We start from the raw sequence: 13,080 nt of genomic DNA, 5'->3' as shown, positions 1-13,080 counted from the left end.
TTTACTTGTCTAGTATTACATTTTCCATATGGGTCTCCCAAGAAGACCTTTTGCATTCGGCTTTCTCCATAATTCCCTAGAGGTTTTGCTTAAGCAGGAATGCCCCTAACAAAAAATAGTTGTTCTTATTTTCTTATTTGAAAACTGGTGCTTTAACTCCTATCAGGGTGTCTATGAAGTGAAGGCATTTCTCCATTCATGGGCATATTTTCCTCTCCCTCCTGATTCTGCTGTGTTGAATGAAATAAATAAATATATATAATATTTTAAAATAATTTTTAATTCAGTTGTCATTTTTATGTGACCGTTTGTTTAATTCTATTGTCATATTACAACTACTGGTTTTAGATTTTAATTTTTTTAGGGATGTGATCCACTTGAGAACCTAGTACTAGGTGGTAAAAAGGTATAGTCAAAGGCTTTCATGTCCAGCATCCATAGTTTGGGTGGGTTTTTTCAGGCTATATGGCCACATTGGAGAAGAGTTTATTCCTGATGTTTCACCAGCATCTGTGGCTGGCATCTGAAGATACATATATGAGATATATGATTTTATATATATATATATATATATATATAATTGTATATCTCATATACAGCGCGCCCGCGCCATATGCAGCCTTGAGCATACGCGCTCAAGCCGCAGGGCGTGCGCGGGGCGGAAGGGGCGGCGCATCCCATTCATCCCAATGGGGCTCGAGCATAGGCGGAATTCGCCTTACGTGGCGGGATCCGGAACGGATCCCCCGCGTAAGGCAAGGATGGACTGTATATGATCTGAAGATACATGATCTGAAGATGCTAGCCACAGATGCTGGCGAAACACCAGGAATAAACTCTTCTAGAACATGGCCACATAGCCCAAAAAACCCACAAAAACTATAAAAAGGTATAATAAAAATACATTTTAAAATGACCAAAATTATGCACAGGGTCCTATTGTAAAAAGGGGATAGCAAGGCACATTTTGTAAACCCATCTCCCCTTGTGGCTTTCCCCATTTCAGAGGTTGCCCCTGCCCTCCATGGTAGATTTTTAGGGACACAATAAACTGCAGTAAGAAATCAACATCAGTAACAAGCTCCCAAGTTGTAGCTATATTCAAAACACAAACTGCTTTCTCACCCACAGAAATTCCCTTTAGAAAATCTTCCAGAGTTGTACGTTAAGGAAAAAAACCCCAAACCCCCATAGCCCAAACTGTTCTCTTCCCTCCTCCTGCCATTTTGTTTTGAAACTGAGATATCACTTCTATTTTTATATGCCATATAGTCCCCAAAATTTGCATTAGTCTAATGGTTTAAATCTCTCTTTGACATGAGGAACAGAGAAAAAAGTTATTTAGGTGTCAGTTACTAAGTACTCAACTGTTCAAACAGAGTTGAAAGGAACATTCTATAGAAGGATTCTCACCCACGTTTGGATCATTTGTGCAAATATACATTTCAAAATATGCCTGTTGAGTGTTTTTCCTTGCATTTGTGAAGCGACACTGCTTTTCTTTTTCTTTTTCTTTTTTCCTTTTAAAAAACGATTTCTCTTCTACATGTGATTTTATTTTATCTGGCAAGAATAGAGTCATGGGGGTGAATGCACAGTCTCTTCCATATCATTACTGTCACTGCTGTTATCATTGATATTGTAACGGCTATTGTTGTTTTTGTTGTATGACTGATGGTTATTGTTATCATTAGTTTCGAATAAAGCAATTAAAATTCAGCCAACCTATTGAAATCATATTAATCACGAACAATTTTAAATAAAGCCAGTTACAATAAAATACATTTTCTAAGAATGTGATGTAGTCAAATCACAAGATTAACTTACCGATATTGTGTGGATAGTGTGATTGTGCAGCTTACCACTAGGTTGCATTGGATTTAATCGTATCTGGGTTGGGGAGATTTCAGTTACTGTTCTGTTCTTTATGCAAAGGAATCTTGTAGCACTTTTGAGACTAACTGAATGATAGAAGTTGGTAGCATTAGCTTTTCTAAACTTGAGCCTGCTTCCTCAGATGCATGCTCTTTTCTTGTTTAGGCATCCTTGTCTAGCTTCTTGACTGATGGACTCCTTAGCCCTTACATGCCAGACAAATATAGTATCTAGAGAAAAACTGTGAAAATTACATTAAAAATCTGCTCTCTTTGGACTAAGCAGATAAAACAGTTGGAGATCTGTGTCTGGATTCTCTGTAATTTATAATGATATTAAATGCAACCAAATACAGAGTGGTGCATTTGAATGCCTTGGAATGTAGTAACTGTAAGTGTTGCAACTGATGGTGCATATTCAGATAACAAGGGGGAAAGGCATAAGTTTTTGTCCCCCATTGCCACAGTCACACATTATAAAGGGCTTTTGCCTTAGCTCCACAGTCCCAATCTTAATGGCAATGCACTACATCATTTTAGGCCCTGCTCCAAGTGTCCTTGCATCCTGAGATCCCTTGGGTGGCTAATGAGGCGCAAGCCTTTTTAGTAAGAAGAATTTTCCCCACTGCTACAATCACACAATATAAGATATCCTCCCCAAAGACATAAATTCCAGCTTTCCTGATTTGGCAAAAACAATTCCAATCAATCCTCTGTCATCCCATTTTTTCCAGCGGCTTTTAATATGTCCCAGTTTCTCTCTTGCTCTTCCATTTGCCCCCTTGGTCTTCAGCTTCCTTTAACTGCTGCAAGCTGAGCTCAAAGTGCAAAAGTAGTTTGCACTCTAATAACTCTGGGGAAGGAGCAGAATATTGCCTTTCCCTGGAGACTCGGGCAAAAGCAAACTGCTGCAGCATCTAACTATCTTTTCTTCCATTCTGACCACATTCTGATGTTACTTGGCCACACGTGTCCCAGTTTTCCTCTGCAAAATGGGTTTGCAAAGGGGTCTTCCTGTCACTCATTTTGTTCTCTCTTTTGCAGCAAACAAAAACCATATTTGCTCGGGCCTTTTAATCCTCTGTATATTTCTGCTGCTATGTTCTGTCTTTACATGGTTTTAGGTTTCTGATTTGTTTAGTTCTTCTTGTGGTATGTGTTGTTTGAGCCTTGGCTGCTTTTAACGTATTATTTCATTATGCTGCTTTTGATTTGATTTATATGGCTTTTCGATTTCATTTGTGGTTGCCTGTGTGTTTATTGTTCTTTACTCTCAGAGCTATTATCCATGGGCAGCAAATAAAACTCAGAAATAAATAAACGAAAACAATCTCTGCACAGATGTCAGTAAATTTTAGATATTTGAGGAGGAAGAGGAGGAAAGAGAGAAAGAGAAGGAGATGACAACTGGGGGACTCCTTGGCCAGAAAGGCTATGGCGATTCCCTTGTTGACTGAATTTTGGCCATGGGGAAGACCTTTCTGTTAGCCGCTTCACTTGGAGCTTGAAGATATATATGCATGCATTAAATAAATAATAGTACTAATAAATACAAAGTACAAGCAGCCTGCAAACCAGTCCTCCCCCTTCACCCCCTCTCCTTCAGTTGCATATTTGAAAAATCCTTCCATTTGGCAGACAGCTTGTCTAGTAAGCAAATAATGAAAATGTATGCAGAGAGCCAAGTCTTTGAAAAATAAGATTATAGTATGTCAAGAAAACATTGCACAAGACAATGTTACAGAGGGATCATAGGTGAGGCCTTGCTTCAGTTAAAATGAATTGCTTCCACTCTGAATATGATACCAGGACTCAGGAAAGCAGCATCTTCACATCAGGTGTTATCATGGCTCCATCCTATGGGATCCTGGGATCTGAAATTCATTGAGATACTTAACCATCTCTGCTAGACAGCGCTAAAGCTGTCTATAATTCTGACAGTCCAAATGTATGCTGGAAACCTTGACCTCTTAGCTCTGCTCCCTTTGGCATCTCAAAGCACTCTTTCTTCCTTTCTCATAGGAACTGCTTCTCTCTCAAGCCATGAAGACATAGACTGCAGGACCCAGTGCCTGGTTAACTGTTCAGAAGGACACTACTACATGTCTGGCAACTGTCTGGAGTGCCCAGTTGGATTCTTGTAAGCAAGCCCTTTTTTGCCACCAATGTTTTGCACAATTAGAATATCAAAGAAATTGAGGGTGCATCCCTACTGGATAACTGTACTGCATTGAAACTGCTTTAACTGTCATGACTCCTTCCCAGAGATTCATGAGGTGCAGGGAATTCTTTGACAGACAGTTCCCATGCTTTCCTGTCCTATGTAAATCTTAGATTCATAATCAGATCATCAGGAGACCATATACTTTAAATTCCACACTACTCTGAGGACTATTATACACTTTCCAACTCAAACATTGCTTTAAAATCAAATATATACATCTTAAAGAATGCAGGAACTAGAAATGAGAAACAGACTAAAATGTATGTGAAAAGTGGCACCAAGCAACTGTAGAAAGATTTGTACATTTCTCTGATTACAGTAATCTGGCCTTTCACTTTGGTTGTCATTTCTAGAGAGCTTTTACATCTCACACATATAAATCTGGATGATCTTTTTTCCTCTTTTTTAACCACACACAATAGCTTCCTTTCCTTTTCGTATAACTGCGGCAGGTGCCTTTTCATCGGCCATCTGCTGCTGTTGTGGGTTTTAATTGTGAACTTCACTGAGGTCCAAGCCAAAATGTCTTTTGGGGTCTATGGCACAAAGTAATTCATCAACCCATTTTGTTTAAGACAATAATATCTGCCTTTCAGGGGCACTCCCTGAGATATAGATATCTTAGAGCCAAATTTCAACGTTCTTTACTATCCTGCCAAAATTTCTGTCAGACTGTAGTTTGATCAAGGGACAGAATAACTCAGGATGGGTAATGGATGTTACAACTTGTTTGACTCTTCGTGGCTGCTGCTGAGACAAAGCATCTCCTGTCAAATTGTTAATTCTTCCCCCACTGAGGTTTGAACTAGACATTAAGGTGAATGGATATTCTCTATCAAGGCCAGCATGGTGTAGTGGTTTCAGCATTGGATTAAGGCACTGGGAGACCATTACTAAATGGAGGTAAACCACAGTGTCCAATTGTAAGCTAAATATTTCTCTGAATTGCAGCTGTCCAGGAGGTCAGATGGCTCCACAGTGGTGTCCAATGGGAACATACAATCAACTCACAGCTCAAGCAGATATTTCATCCTGCCAGGTAAAAGAAAAAATGGTGGGGAAAATAATAAGAGCTCATGAAGAAAGGATAGAAGGAGAGTTAAAATTGCAATACTTTATGTACACAGAGAAATGGATTCAAGCTACAGAAAAAGAGGTTCCACCTGAACATTAGGAAGAACTTCCTGATGGTGATAGCTATATGATAATGGAACATGCTGCTTCAGAGAGTGGTGGAGTCTCCTTCTTTGGAGGTTTTTAAAAATAGGCTGAATGGGCATCTGTCGGGAGGTGCTTTGATTGTGTCTTCCTGCATGGCAGGGGGTTGAACTGGATTTCCCTTGGGGTATCTTCCAACTCTATGAGTCTATGATTCTACCAAGAGGTTGCCAATTTGCCTTGATTCTCCCTGTCTAGAGAAGAAAAGAGCTGAAGTGACCTTCTTCAAATCTCTGAAGAACTGCCAGGTACAAGATGGAGCTGGTTTGTTTTCTAGAGCTCCAGAAGATAAGACTAAAATCAACAGATTCATATTACAAGACAGGAGATTTTTGGAAGGGTAGGAAGAACTTCCTAATGGTAGGAGTGGAACAAATTGCACTGAAGGCTGCTGGTGGACTCTCTCTTGTTGAAGATTCTTAAGCATGAAGATACTTAAGCAAAATCTGGAGGTCATGGATGCTTGCGCTGTGGATTTCCTGTTTGGTCAGATGACTGAACTAAATACTCTTTGGATCCATTCCTCCTATACTATTCTGAGATTGTATGATTCTTGCATGGAATTATTCTGTGAGGCTCTCACCACATGCAGTTATTTAAGTGCAATGCCCACTGCAATCATTGTGACATCTGCCTGAACAAACATGTTTAGGATTAGGACATAAGTCATTTTTTGGAGTGGTCAGCTGAGAGTCCTGTAGCTGAAAAGAGATGAGGAGGGCAAGTATAAAAATGAGCAATAGTGCCACTGCCAATAGTGCCAATGGGACTAGACTGCTTTTACTGCCATGGTTCAATGCTGGGGAATTCTGGGATTTGTAGTTTTGCGAGATACTGTATTTCACTTTCTCTGTAAGAGAGCCATGGTGTCACAAGAAACTACAAATCCAGAATTCCATAGCACTGAGCCATGGAAGTTAAAGCAGTGTCAAACTGCATTATTTCTGCAGGGCAGATTACACTTCAGTTCAAAAGAATCTTGCCTCCTGTTCTCCAGCTCTCTAAACTACCTACAGCCGACAAATCATGGCATTATGGATGCCTGTTTTCTTTGGTTGAAATGGCTGATGACAGGAGGATGGGACTCTTCCATCATCAGTCAGTCTTCTTTCTGCTGCTTGTCAAATATGTGAGTCTTGTCCAACAAGTCTGCCAAGTGATCTGTTAATTGTAGGAAGAAGAAGCCAAGAGGTGGAAGCAGAAATGATGTCAGTTATTTCCTTACAAAAGAAAATTCTTGTTGGAGATGTTTATCACAGGCTTCCAAATGTTTTTCTGCCAGTGAAGAGTTATTCTCTAGGGCAATTAAGGTGATCTAAGACTGCTACCATGCTGCAGAATTAATGCAGTTTGACATTGCTTTGTCATGGCACCATCCTATGGAATCCTGGGATTTGTAGTTTGTTGAGACTCCAGAGCACTTTGACAGAGAAACCAAAGTATCTGACTAAACTACAAACCCCAGCACTCCATCACTTTGAGCCATTACAGTTTAAAGTGCTGTCAAATGGCATTAATTCTTCAGTGTAGTTGCACCCTTAGTTTTGGTAGCCAACTGAAATTTCCAGTTTCCGAAGATACCAAACCTAGCAAGTTTTAAAAAGGGAAACCTTGGTTTCTCATCATGACACCATCACAATAAAACAACAACAACAACAACAACATACTAATGGTTCACCTTATCTTTGACAGGCCTGTCCCTATGGATACATCAGCTTGGAAACCAGAGCTGGCTGCCGAACATGTCCAGATGGCTACTGGTGTGATCCACAGAAGGGTTTGCAGAGACATTGCAACCCTGGGCAATATTCACCTGAGGGAGCAATGGACTGCTGGGTGTGCCCTAAAGGATATGTCTGTCCCAACGGATGGGAGACACAGGTAGAATATATCAAGCTGAGGGTGATTTTACACCATTGTTAGAAAAGGAGATATCTCAGCCTTCAGTGAGACATTTCTGCAGATCTTCCATGTCTACTCACAGTGTTCTCCTGGACATGTCTACATCAGAGTAAATCCCATTAAATCTTTGTTTTGTGTTTTCTCTTCAGCATTGTCTAGGTGGCCATGAGCCCAATCCCACCCGTACACTTTGTGTAACCTGTTCCCCTGGCTTTTTCTCCACTGAAGCGACTCGGGAATGCCAGCTGTGCCCAGCAGGTAAGACATACATTTGGGAGAGGGATGTACATCTTCATAAATTCCTTTCTTTCTGGCAAATACAAATAGCTATGCCTCCCCCCCCCCCTTCACCATGAGAAAGCAACCAAGATCTGCATTGTTTTTGGAGACTGCAGTTTGAGCCTTATTCTGTGCAAAAATTCACTTCTTGTGCAGTAACCAACATAATCAGAACAATTAAAAACAGACCAGTTTATTGTGATTAACAAACAGCCATTATGCACAATTATAAAAAGGAAAAATCAATGCAATTTAAAATTTCTCCTCATTAGCCTTTAAAAGTAGAATAATGTTCCATACTCTCTCTAAACTTTATAGCATGTATTTGACAAGAATTTTTGATGCTATAAAAGAAATATACTTGTCTGCATTGGACAACAAAAAAGAAACTTTTGCAACAGATTGTCTTAGCAAAGGATAAATGTAGTTATTTCTAAGATCTCTGTATATAGAGCATTCAAGCAGTACATGGATTGTACTTCTGTTGACACAGAATTACAATTACACACTCTGTCCTTATTAGCAGCCCTCTTATGTCAATCCATCAAATCTGCCAATGGAAGAACATTTAATCTTGCCTGCATGAAGGCTACTCTCATTTTAATGTTTGGTAGATCCATCAGGTGTTTCAGAAGAGGTAGATACAATGGAACAATAGGAATATAACAATTACTGGATTGACAAGTTTATCAAAACCATTAAAACCATCCTTTACTGTTGTTAATTGCCATCAAGTTGACTTTGACTTACGGCAACACTATAAATGAGAGACCTCCAAGTCTGTTGAGTCTATCCACTTGTAATGTGGTCTTCCTCTTTTCCTACTACCTTCTAACTTACCAAGCATTATTGCTTTTTCTAGTGAGTCCTATCTTATCAAAATATATCCAGAGTACAACAGTCTAAGCTTGGTCATCTTGTCTTCCAGGGAGAGTTCAGGCTTGATTTGCCCTTGGACTCATTCATTTATCTTTTTGATAAACCATCTCAACTGTTCACATGACTCTCACTTCAAATGAACTGATTCTCCATCTCTTCTCTTCTCCTATCACTTTTCTTCACTGTCCAGCTTTCACAACCATACTGAGAAATCACAGCCACCATTATAGCAATCAGTAGACTTGAGAACAGTTCAAAAGGCCACTTTGAAAAAGAGACATCTTCTTCAGACTCTTTCGAAAAGCAACAAGAGTAGAAGCTGATTGCATCTCCGAGGGGAGTGCATCCCACAAATGGGGAGCAATACAAGAAAAAGCCTTCTCCTGCATGCCTATTATGTGAGCCTCTGAATTCAATGATATTTTTCTTCTTAAGATCTTAGATCCAAAAAAACTGGATCAGATCATATATAAAATTCTGTGTTTATTTCATATGGAAAACATGGTGTTTCCCACCATTCATGCAGCCACAGAATCTGATTCACTTCTGATAAGTAGGGCACTTCATTCCCCTACCTCACTGTGTCTCCTCATGCATCTGTACAGCAGATATAATGCAGTTTGACAATATATTGACTGCTAGGACTCAGTGCTATGGAATTCTGGGAGTTGTAGTTTTGTGAGTTATTTTGCCTTCTCTGACAAAGAAATCCCACAGTTCCATAGATGGAGCCGTGACAGTTAAAGTGCTGTCAAACAGCATTAATTCTGCAGTGTGGCAGCAGCCTAGGAGTGTACTTCTTTGCTATTTTTATTCTTGGAAGAAAACACTGAGGAGTTTTTAGGAACTCTCTTTCCCACAGCAAAAAGGCCTTTGGAGAATGTGCAGTTTTCAAATTTTACTTGCAGTCCAGGGCATATTCTGCACAAAATCTGTATGGAGTATTTCTTTGCAGAAAACAGGATTTGCTGCACAGTGTATAATTTTCTGGGCAGAGAATGTTGCTTCTTGTTCAGAAAATGCTGTCTTCTTTCCAAAATACCATATGTAACATTTGCACAGAATAAGTTCTGTACATTTGTATTGATTGATTGATTGATTGATTGATTATTCACCTCTCCCTATGAAGGTGGGAAACAATAAGAGATTAAAATACATCAACAGATTAGAAATGCAACATCAGTTAAAAACACATAGCACCAGTTTAAAAAAAACATATAAAACCTCTTAAAAGAGCATACAAAACACAACTATTAAGTGTAAAACAGAGTTTTCTGCACATGTTTTTTGTGCAAAAAATTTACATGTACCATATGTTTGAAATTTAAAAAAGAAAAATCCCAAAATAAGCAGATGTCACCAAGTGGAGAGGAAAAAAATCTTCCATGCAAGAATGACACAACAGTGGGATTAGATCCCTCATGAGAATCCCTTATGCCACCTCATTCTGGTATCCCATGATAATTTAATCGCTCTATATGCTCTGGGCTTGGGTTCTGGATTTCGGCACAATTAAAGCACTTTCCCATGACAAAAATGAGAGGTTGCAACTTTGCGGTTACAGGCTTATCTTGGAGGTCATTCGATTTTAATAGCTCTGAGACTTACAACACTGAACGGCAATCATTTTGGGCAAAGGCCTTCCACGGTGCTATTTCTCCTCTGTTTCTCCAGCAAGAAACCAATGTGGACCTCTGTGTAACTTCCACCCAATCATTTGTAATAACAACATCCATTTGGGAGCATTTGAGGAGGGAGAAGGGCCCCCTACCTGAATGGGGAGGACTGGACCTGAATGACTTTGAGGTTCTGTATTCTGAGCCCAACATTCCTCTGATTCAAAGCAACTTGGCAGGATCAACTTTTAATTCTTTGGAAAGGCTGGAAGTAAAGCCTGGGAGATTAGATGTGCTTCGCCGGTAAATAAGTGAATTCTCGATTGTCCTCCATAAACCATTTAAAGAGCTGTTCTTCTTAACTACTATCTGCCTCCCACTGTTTGATATTCCAGAGGAGTCTTGATAATCCCATCCTGAGGATATCACCAGCCTATCATTGTAGGAATGATAGGGGTGTAGCAAATTTATCACTGTGACATTAGTGCCGAACCACGTATGACAGGAGGATGGGCAGAGAAGGACTCAGACCTTTGTTTTAAAAAAAGAAACAATTGCCTCTGAGAATTAGGAAACCGTAGAATGTTATTAGAGATGATTAATTGGCTGGAATGGCTCAGAAAATTGCAGAGAAAAGCAAGCTCCCAACATTGTAGGGCTCTCCCCGCTGCATGATATCTGCCACCATAAAATTGGGTTGGAAGGGAATCAAATATCTGAAATAATTCATGCTGGGGATTTATTTCCCTCAGGTTGTTCTCTAGAAATGGAAGAAAGTTGGGAGAAGGGCCGTTTGTGAAAATCACCAGGATGCTTTTTGGGGGAGGAGATAGTAGACATGTTATTTTCCCCCCTATGAAGTGGCTTTTTAAATATATAGATATGTATATACTCATGCATAGCTAATGTGGTGTTGTGATTTGAATGTTGGATTAGGACTCTGAGGGACTAGGATACAAATTTCCACTCAGCCGTGGAAACCGGCTGGGTTATCTTGGGCAAATCACACTCTCTCAGCCTCAGAAAAAGACAATGGCACCCCTCCTTTGAACAGATAGGTGCACAATAGGGTTGTTATAAGAGGGAAACAACTTAAAGGCACAAAACAACAACAGATGTATACCACACACACACACACCCCTCGGAGCAGCAAGGAAATCTGGAAAGTTTATGTCAGCAGTGCCCCTAGCTTAAAGGTAGAGTATATGCTTCATATGCCAAAAAACCCAAGTTCAGTTCCTCATAATTCCATGTAGGATCATAGAACCATAGAGTTGGAAGAGACCCCCAGGGGCCATCCAGTCCAACCTGCCATGCAGGAAAACACAACCAAAGCACTCCTGACAGATGACTGTCCAGCCTCTGTTTGAAAACATTCAAAGAATGAGACTCCACTACCCTCCAATGCAATGTATTTCACTGCTAAACAGCTCTTACTGCCAGGAATTTCTTCTTAAGGTATAGGTGTTTAGGAATACCTTCATGGTAAGGGTCAAATGGAACCAATTAACTTGAAAGGTTGTGGGGTCTCTTTCTCTGGACATCTTCCAAAAGAGGCTGGACAGCTGTCTGCTGAGAATTCTCTAGCTGGAGTTCCTGCATTGGACTCAGTGGCCAATAGGGATCCTTCCAACTGTGATTTTAAGTGCTTAGTAACATTTCATAGTTTCACCTAAGTTTTTGAGCCCATTTTACAGTCATGGGTGTGGCCAGAGGCAAAAGGATGGGATCAACTTCCCCCCCAGGATATTTTAGTTTATGGATCCTCCTGCCGGTAGCAAAACCTTAGATGGACATCTCAGCCTTTCAGAATTGGAGGAGACATAAAGAAGGAAGGAAACCATCAAACAGTGATGTCATGTTGAACCTCAGAGGGCAGGTTTTGGCCCCAGGGATTCACCACCAAACAAAGTCCATCTCCCTGTGAGTTCCATGCTCTTCCCCAATTTGAGTCCTATTGCTCCATCGGAAGACAAAGTATTTAATGAGCATACCCAGGTACCTCCTGCTGCACCACTCTACTCAGTCTCTTGATTCGGTTGTCTGTAATGAGGATCCTCTTAATTAAATAATGAAGTGTGCCTGTATTCTAGCTGCCTTGATGTCGACTGATAAAAGGCAAAACGGAATGATTGATGCTCAATGAAAAGCCTTGTAGTTCACATCCAGCAGTGGTCTGTAATTCACTGTTATGGAAATTAGATAACATTGGATCTTAGGTTTCTAGGCTTTCAGTGTCTAGTATTAGCAGCCAATGAATAGAGATCGGTCTTCTCCTGGGAGCCTGCATTGTGCAAAATATGGCGTTAGGAGAATGTACGCTGGCAATGAGGCAACGCACGAAGGCCAGGATGAAATACTGTAATTTCAATCTAGTGGTTCTGGCAGAATGAGACACGAGGTCTTCATTGTCTACAAAAATTGGGGGGAAAATTGACACAAGCCAGCACATGGGAACCAATCTTTTTAAGAGAGAGCTCTCTTTGAAGCCTTTAAATATTTCAACAGATATTTAAACATTATGTTCTTTGGCTTGAATTCAACATTCTGGTGAGTGAGCTGTTATTTCTCCTATGAAACAACTCAGGGCACTATCAGGCTACAAGCTGACAGTGGGGGATCCTATATCAGTAGGACACTGCACCTGTTTCGGGGTTTATTATGATCTGAAAGGAGGTCCCAAATGTGATGAATGCTAGTTTTGATAGGATTAATACCCAGAATAGTTTTTACACCTCTATAGTAACTGCTAATTATGCATGTACAAACCTACCCATGGGAACAAATGACGAAAGAGCGAAATGCCAGAGTGAGGAAATGGTACAGCATGATGTCTTCTACTGAATGAAACCACTGGTTCCTTTAGCTCAGTTGTTTCAGTTCTGAATAACTGTAACTCCCACAAGTTTTTAGGCAGGGGATCCTTTTTTTTAAGGTGACTTATATCTTGCTTGCTTCTCAAAACTGAGACTCAAGGTGTCCTCCAGCAAGATTTTTAAAAATGCAGATAAAAATCAGACTACAAAAAACCACAATCCAGACAACTGCAGGTTGAGTCTTCCTTATCCAAAATGTTTGGGACCAGAAG

General features: G+C 40.2%; 1 protein-coding gene across 1 annotated transcript in view; it reads left to right on the top strand.

The window, feature by feature from the left end:
- The window catches only part of LOC149306992 (uncharacterized), a 117,169-nt gene that overhangs the window by 5,476 nt on the left and 98,613 nt on the right, over positions 1-13,080 (top strand). Inside the window, exons 3-6 of the mRNA XM_089538237.1 lie at positions 3,897-4,014; positions 5,050-5,137; positions 7,009-7,197; positions 7,368-7,476. Of these exons, the coding sequence (XP_089394363.1) occupies positions 3,897-4,014; positions 5,050-5,137; positions 7,009-7,197; positions 7,368-7,476 (504 nt within the window). The remainder of the gene's footprint in view (positions 1-3,896; positions 4,015-5,049; positions 5,138-7,008; positions 7,198-7,367; positions 7,477-13,080) is intronic.

This window comes from Sceloporus occidentalis, unplaced genomic scaffold (assembly GCF_023333645.1).
Source record: "Sceloporus occidentalis isolate IW3139 unplaced genomic scaffold, rSceOcc1.0.p SCAF_9, whole genome shotgun sequence".
NCBI lineage: Eukaryota > Metazoa > Chordata > Lepidosauria > Squamata > Phrynosomatidae > Sceloporus > Sceloporus occidentalis.
The sequence above is the reverse complement of the archived record's forward strand: the minus strand, read 5'-3'. Positions and strand labels throughout refer to the sequence as shown.